We start from the raw sequence: 7,940 nt of genomic DNA on the forward strand, positions 1-7,940 counted from the left end.
TTTTTACAAATATTTCAAAACATACAGAAGGTAGATGATTCCTTTTTATATATTATATAGTTAGTTTATATATATAAACTAACAAACAGAAACCTTGAGGCATAATGTTTAGATGAAATTACGTTGTTGGTAGCAGAAACTTTTGATTCCATTTCTATTTACCAAGTAAGACAATTGTGAATTGCTGTTACCTCTAACTTTTTCTCTAAGGAGTAGCTAGCAGTTGAGATCTGGCAGCGCTTCAGCTGCTATAAAAGCAACTTAGTACAAGCCATTTCACTCTCATGTTACTTTTGTAGTAATTTTGTCTTCCTTCTCTACCCACCTATCCCTGTTTGCTTTCAAGAGGGTTTTTTGCTTTTGTTTATATTCTAAAAATAGACCTCCGTAGCTCTCCATTCCCATGCCCCCTGTCAATTTTCCAAACAGCAAAGGCTTGGCAATTTTAGTTTCCAATTTAAAAGACCCATTCTGAATGGGAATATCTGTTCAGTGCTTTTTGAGAAATCTAAATGTGTGGCAAATTAGATGAAAAATCTGAGATTGTATGTTCCCCCTGCTTTTAATACATTGATTTCTTTATTAATTTTTTGGAGGTTTAATTGTTTTTGTTTTCAGATCAGCCTGCGGGTGAAATCTCTTGATTTTACTTTTCTGATGTTTCTCAGCACAATGTGAAGATCTTGAGTAAAAGCATTAATTGATTACGAACACAAGTGTTTTGCTAGCCTGACAAATTAACATTGGGTTCAAAAGTGGCTTTATTATTAGATAGAACTCCTCCTGTTTTTTTCTGAGATTTTTTTTTTTTCTTAATAATTCAATAACAATCTCTTTAAACACAAAGATACCTGTTCTAAAAAACAGATTGTCTTCTGTGAGCATTGGTTAGTTTGTGGAATTTGCATGGCAGTGTACCAAACCTCTTATCCAGAAAGGCCTGGAAAGAATGTGTGTCTTAAACTTAATTGTGGTGTTATACATTCTTCTATTTCCAATGCTTTAAGATTGTTACCAGCGCTTAGAATTCCTGGGAGATGCAATTTTGGACTACCTCATAACCAAGCACCTTTATGAAGACCCACGGCAACACTCTCCAGGAGTTCTTACTGACCTACGATCTGCTCTAGTCAATAATACCATTTTTGCATCATTAGCTGTAAAGTATGACTACCACAAGTACTTCAAAGCTGTCTCTCCTGAACTGTTTCATGTTATTGATGACTTTGTGCAGTTTCAAATGGAAAAGAATGAAATGCAAGGAATGGATTCTGAGGTTAGTGGAAGTAGAAGAAATGTGTTCAGTATCTGATTTGAAGCATGTGACTGGATTTCTTAGTGTGATGTGCATTTTTGTAATGTTTTAGTTTTATGCACACAGCAGCCGTAGAAGCAGGCTTCCAGTAATAAAGCATGCAATATGCAAAGTAAAATACAATCTTCAGAAAGGATAAAGTCAAGAAGAACATTCAGAAAATAATTAAATTGAAACTAGTTTGTCTGTAGATTTTTCTGTGACACTTGATTTCAGTCACCATTTTGCTTTTGTGTTGTTGTTAGAACAACATGGCGGGGGGGGGAAACGCTTTCTTCACTGTCAGATTGGAAGCACTACTGTACCATAGAATTGTGATGAAGAGTTACTAAGTCACATAATGCTGACTCAGGATAGGATATCCATGCAACATCATGAACGATACTACTTTGGCACAATGCTGGGATTATTTAGTGTAGCACACTGACAGAGATTTCCACTGTTTTTTGTCTGATGATTTCTGCTGGAGCAGGTGTCATTGCACTGTACTCACAGGTGTTTGACATGCTCCTAAAGGCTTTCTCTCTGCTAGCCAGGGAAACATTATATGCATCTTTCAAATAAGCCACTTGAAAAATAGTTTAGCTGAAGACTTGCAAACAGAGATCAATCTGTGCTATGCAGGAAAGCTAATGATAATGAACATCTACTTGCTGGAGAATGGATTAAAACTAACTCATTTAGATAAGCTGCTCAGAAAATGTATGAGAGCAAGGGCCTTGTGAGTCAAATTCTAATCAGAGTCCTGGAAGAAATGGACTTTCTCATTATCCTTCCTTTAAAAATGTTATCCAATAGATATCCCTAATAGTTTGTCTTCTGAAAAACTGACCAATCTCTTAGAAAATATTCTGTCTGAGAATACTCCAGCACTAAATAAACATGTTGTCTCTGTCTTTAGTAATTTCTTCTTTCTGATACACAATTTAAAAGCTTGGGAATCAAAATACTTTACAGGCCTTGTACTCTGTTGCAGAGTGAAATCCATACATTGACTAAGACAATTGACTAAGAAATTTGTCACTGAAATTTAGGTAATATAAATTATTTTACATCAGAAGATCAGACTCTGTTATGTGTCTTGTTTTCTTCACAATATGAGTGAAAAGACTAAAAATTTATTTTAAGAGCTCATAGAAGTGATTTTTAGCTCTGTTCAGTTTTTGCTAGTGTGCAGAAAGATTACTAGAAACTTCCACCAAAGTTGCAACCAAATTGTGTGATAGCTGTTTCAAATAAAATTCTTGTTTCACTCTCCCTGCGCCTGCTCCCTATCTTGGTCTGGCACTGAATTACTGAAAACTCTTATTTAATCAGAGTTAATGCAAGAGTCTTTGTTTCTGCAGTTCATGCCAGCTAGACTGGTTTCCATGTGTGTCTCCACGTCATCTGCTTTTCTTTTTTCAGATCTCACTCCTGAAACATCTGTTGTCCCTTGCCTTATAGCTCTTAGTTTCTCTCTCCTGTTATTTCAGTATAACTCAAAAGTGCTTCAGTTTGCACTTGGTATGAAATAAACTATTCAAAACAGTTGAATTTGTTTTTTAACATCAAAATTCCCATTTGGAGTGTGTACACATCAGGTCTGACTTCTTGTTTGATTTATTTTAGGTAGAAATATTGGGTGGGACTAGTTTATGAAGTATTATGGTGACTCTTAAGAGAACTGAATCAGGTTTTAAACCCCAAATAGGGGCCAAACGAGTGAGAGGGTAGCTGCTGGGAGAAAAGACCGACAAACTTATTTCTCTTTAGGCAGAGGAGAGTAATGGTCAAAAACTTTGTTTTCAGGTTACTTTGTTTGGTCTTAGGTGAATGTATATTATATGTATTTGAGGTATTTTTGGTAAAGGATTAGATTAACTCAACATCTTTAAGACATAGATGGGAAGTTTAGTTTTAATAACGAGACTAGACTATTGTCTTAAATTAGTAGCATAGAAGAAAACACTGCCTGCTACATTTAAAAAATACCTAAGTGTGCCTGTTGGTTCAGTGTGATGTTGCTGGTTATTAATTATTAATCAGTTATTAATGGCTTATTTTACTAATGCTTGTTTCATGCTTGTCTTCTGGGGTAAATGAGGTAAGGAAAGGTACATTTGACTTTCATCCAGAGATTGGACTTACAGATTTTAAAGTCTCCTTCTAGGAGGTGTTTAATGTATGAACTCTTCCTTTGTTATGCGTAGCTTTCTAGTATTAACTGATAGAGCCAAGTCTGTTTCTTATTGGAAAAAACAGACCCATGGTGAAATCCTACGGAATTATTACAGGAGGAATTCACAAAGCATATAAGGTCTCTGTACGCAGTGGTGTTTGGGATTTTTTTTTCACATTTGAAAAATGATATATCCAGCAACTTTGGTTTCATTGGGGAATAAAAGAACAATTTCACTGTGGAAAGTTGTCAATGAAAAACTTAAAGGAAGCAGCTCAGGATAGGATGTAAGGGAGCTTACATTTCTGAAGATCTTTGTTTTATTTTAAAAGAAGCAATTGTTTTCTTCTTTTCTCCTCCCCTTCTCTCTCCCTCCCCCACTTTGGCTTTTTTTTAATTGCAAACAGCTCAGAAGATCTGAAGAAGATGAAGAAAAAGAGGAAGACATTGAAGTACCAAAGGCCATGGGGGATATATTTGAGTCTCTTGCTGGTGCCATTTATATGGATAGTGGAATGTCTTTGGAAATGGTTTGGCAAGTGTACTATCCAATGATGAGGCCATTAATAGGTATTGTCAGCTTTCAGAAAAAAATTAATAATTAAGTGCCATCTGCTATGAAGAGAACAAAGCTAATTTTTTTCTTTTTTTTTGTTTGTTTGTTTGTTGTTGGGGTTTTTTGTTTGTTTGGTTGGGTTTTTTTTCAAATAGAAAAATTTTCTGCTAATGTGCCCCGGTCCCCAGTGCGAGAGCTGCTGGAGATGGAGCCAGAGACAGCCAAATTTAGGTAAGAATACACTTCCTTTGGTACACGTTGCCATAAAATGTTTTTAAGCTGTGCTTTATAAGCTACTGAGGATTTTTAAATGTCACTAATTACTTTTAATTTCTTTTGCACTAAGCAGCTAGCGTGATTATTGTGTTCACTGATTTTTATTTTTTTTCCTTGCATAACTTTCTGAGAAATGTAATGATTTCTGTTTAACTATACTGCTGTAACTTCTGTAGAAAAGAGAATGTAGGTCTCTTGTTTCACATTAACTTGCCTAGGCAGTAAGTAATTCTTGTGTATATTTTTGCAGTCCTGCAGAAAGAACTTACGATGGAAAGGTCAGAGTAACAGTGGAAGTTGTAGGAAAGGGAAAGTTTAAAGGTGTTGGCAGAAGCTACAGGATTGCCAAATCTGCAGCTGCAAGAAGAGCACTACGAAGCCTCAAAGCAAATCAACCTCAGGTCCCAAACAGCTGAGACTCCTCTTAAAAATAAATAAAATGGGGGAAAAAAAACACATACAAATAAAGCAAATTTTTAAAAATGTTGATGTTGAGAGGAACAAATTGGAAGACAGAATTTAAAGTTTGTTTGATAATGGAATAGATGACAAAACATTTAACATGTATAAAATTTTGGAACTAATTGTAGTTATAGTTTTTTGCGCAAACACAATCTTGTCTTCTTTCCTCACTTCTGCTTTGTTTAATCACGAGAGTGCTTTAATGATGACATTTAGCAAGTGTTCAGAATAATTGTTGTCAGGTCTTTTTGGTTTACTTTTATTGTCAGTACAGCTTTGCTTAGTGTTAGAAGGCCAGGGAGCTTACGCCTAATGCAGTTGCTAGATTTATATATAGTAACCTTGAAATTCTTCAATCTGTGCACTAGTGCCAGTCATAAAGCAGTTGATAAACTGTACTGGATGATTGGGTTTAAGAAAGAATAAGTGTGCCAGTATTCTCCTTTTTTTTCTTTTTTTTTTTTTTTGTTTTCTTTTTTCTCTCCATGTCATCTTTTTACATTAAGATGGCATTCCCAATCATTATTGCACTTATTTGTTAGGGACAGATTTTAATTGAAATGGCTGGCATACTGGTAGAATGAAACTTCAGTTTCCTTATGCCACATAGTCTTGCATAAAAAAAGGTTCTTGCCTTAAAAATAAATAAACCCTCATTAATAATCTTTAATTTCTGATCTTTTTTGGAACAAACTGTTTTACATTCCCTTCATTTTGTTAAACATTTTACAATGATACAGCTCTATATTTACAGTACAACTCATTACTATTACAGGATTATAATAGAAATTGTATTCATATATGTGTAATTAGGTTATTTTTAACAATTCTGAGGAGGTGGTTAGTCTACAGTTTTTTTAATACCATAAACAAAATATGGTCTTTGGCTAAAATTACAGTTTTACACAAACCTGCAAGCTAGATAGTTCCAATACTGGAAACAGTAATGAATAATTGCACAGTGCAGACTGTCACTCTAACAAAATAACCTTAGACATATCACACCTAAAATATGCTGCAGATTTTATAGTCAATTGGTTACGTATTTAACAAACAGAGCACCTTTACACTTAGAGATATTTCCACGTAAATTTCTTACTGTACTTTTCAGAGTTGCATGCATATTTCACCTACCAAAGCTGTGCTGTTAAATAACATGAAAGTTGATGTTTGAGATATAACTGCCGTACTTTTGATACATCTGTGATTTAGGTCCTTAATTTAGAGAAACTAGCGCATTGGTGTTTTGGTCTACTGGGGGTGGGGGGGAAATCATACTTTTATTTTTTAGGCTTTGCCTATACTTCTTTAATTAGATTTTTGTAGGCACTCTTCACTTAAATACCTCAGTTCTTTTTTTCTTTTCTTTTCCTTCTTTTTTTTTTGCATGCATTGTTTTTTTTTCTGTTTTGGTGCTATGTTTATATATTATGCTTGAAATTTTAATTTTTTGCACTGTAACTATAATACCTCTTAATTTACCTTTTAAAAAAGCTGTGGGTCTCGTATTCCCACCAATATCGGTAGAGGTTTGCTGCAATTTTGCCCTGTTAATTATGCTTGAAGTTTGAGAAAGCAGAGCAAGGTGTTTTAATGTTTTCCAGCACAATAGTTTGAACTTGATGCTGTGTCTTATGTATTAAATTACAAATAAATACTGTATTTCCTGCTTTTAAACCCTGTTCCTTTCCTCACAAATGCACACTAAAACAAAACAAAACCTGTCAGCTCTTGCTTTCTTAACAAAAAAAAAAAAAGCCTTAGTGACAAGGGGTAGACATTAAGCTTTTCTGAAATACAGTTTTCAAAAGTTCATGTATTTTCTATCCCAGTCATTTTCCATTCTGCAAGAAGGATCATTCTTGTATTTGAAAGCAGCATTGTTACCGTAGTAAGACCGAGAATTAAAAATACTAGCTTATAAAAAGTTCTAGCATTTGTTTGGTACTTCAGTCATGAAAATGTAACAGGGAAGTATAAGACCTGCAAGTCTTGATGTGTATAAAACAAATGTAAATGAGATGGAACAGTAAAAACATGCAGTCTAAATTTTCAAAGGTAAATTGCTTTGAGTTAGCTGTTTGGAAAAAAAAAAAAGACACCGATTTAAGTTATAGCTCTTTCTTCATGGTAGGAGTGAAGTTTCTTAGAGAAAATACATGATGACTAATGTTAACAATTCTGCGTTTCTGGCCAGACATCAATCAGCAGATAAAATCAGGCCATCTAGAAAGTCTTAAGTAGTTTTAACTGCATTATGAAAAACTAAAATTTAAGTTAGTCTTTGAACGCCTAAAATTTCTTCCTGATTGTTACAAGGTTATAGATTCTCAGGGGTTTCAGGTAATTGTTAGCAGTAAAGTGCTACAGTGTCTTGATGCAAAGAAAATTAACTGAACTTGCTCTGTGTTTCAGAATAGTTTAATGATCACTTTGTTACTAGATAAAGCCTATGAATTGGAAATCTGAAATGTGTAGTGGCTGACTATAAAGTAGTTTCTGCTGCTGATGCGTTTTTAAATGCGTTTTAAATGCCGTAATTTTTTCCAGTGTGACCTCATTGAAATATTTTTTATCCTTTGAGATAGAAAATTCATATTAGTTTCCATGTTATACATCTGTGTGTTTTACCCTGCAGTTGATATGATTTTGATATTGGACAGTGTATGCTATTAAAGACCTAAATCTGATCATTTGAAGGTTGGGATAGAAATCACTTGACATGCTATAAGCACAAGTGTAAGCGGACTGTTGCAACCCATCTTCAAAAGCAACCACACAGGCTCATCATAAATAGTGTGGGGGTTAGTTGGCATGAACCTTATTTTTTTTATCTAAGTCCTGTTATACTGTACTTTAAACAGTCCTCCTAACTATGCTGCGTTTTTATTTTTATGGCTTTTTTTTGCGCTGTTCTGTTCATGTAGCACAAATAAGCATTGCACTTGGTACCATGCTTTACCTCATTTCAAGGGAAAAATGCTTAACAGAGAGTAAAAATGTGGTTTGGCCTTGCTGCTGTTCTGATTTACTGAATTTGAAAAAGATAATTATAATGCCTGCAATGTGTCATTTACTTGCACAACTTAAATAGGTCATTTGTAATGTCTGTGGCATTTTTACTGTATGTGGAAAAATACAACAAAGATGTGTAACAACTCTTGATTGTA

General features: G+C 34.4%; 1 protein-coding gene across 1 annotated transcript; it reads left to right on the forward strand.

Annotated features, from left to right (window-relative positions):
* Nucleotides 1-1,007: 1,007 nt before the first annotated feature.
* Nucleotides 1,008-5,385, forward strand: DICER1 (dicer 1, ribonuclease type III; the record flags this gene model as incomplete). The annotated part of the gene is made up of 4 exons (XM_009577284.1): nucleotides 1,008-1,276; nucleotides 3,884-4,046; nucleotides 4,188-4,263; nucleotides 4,559-5,385. Coding segments are annotated over 4 exons (674 nt in total), but the record flags the coding sequence as incomplete, so codon positions are not given.
* Between the last annotated feature and the right edge of the window lie 2,555 nt (nucleotides 5,386-7,940).

The sequence above is a fragment of the Fulmarus glacialis genome, unplaced genomic scaffold, assembly GCF_000690835.1.
Source record: "Fulmarus glacialis isolate BGI_N327 unplaced genomic scaffold, ASM69083v1 scaffold49084, whole genome shotgun sequence".
NCBI classification, from domain to species: Eukaryota; Metazoa; Chordata; class Aves; order Procellariiformes; family Procellariidae; genus Fulmarus; species Fulmarus glacialis.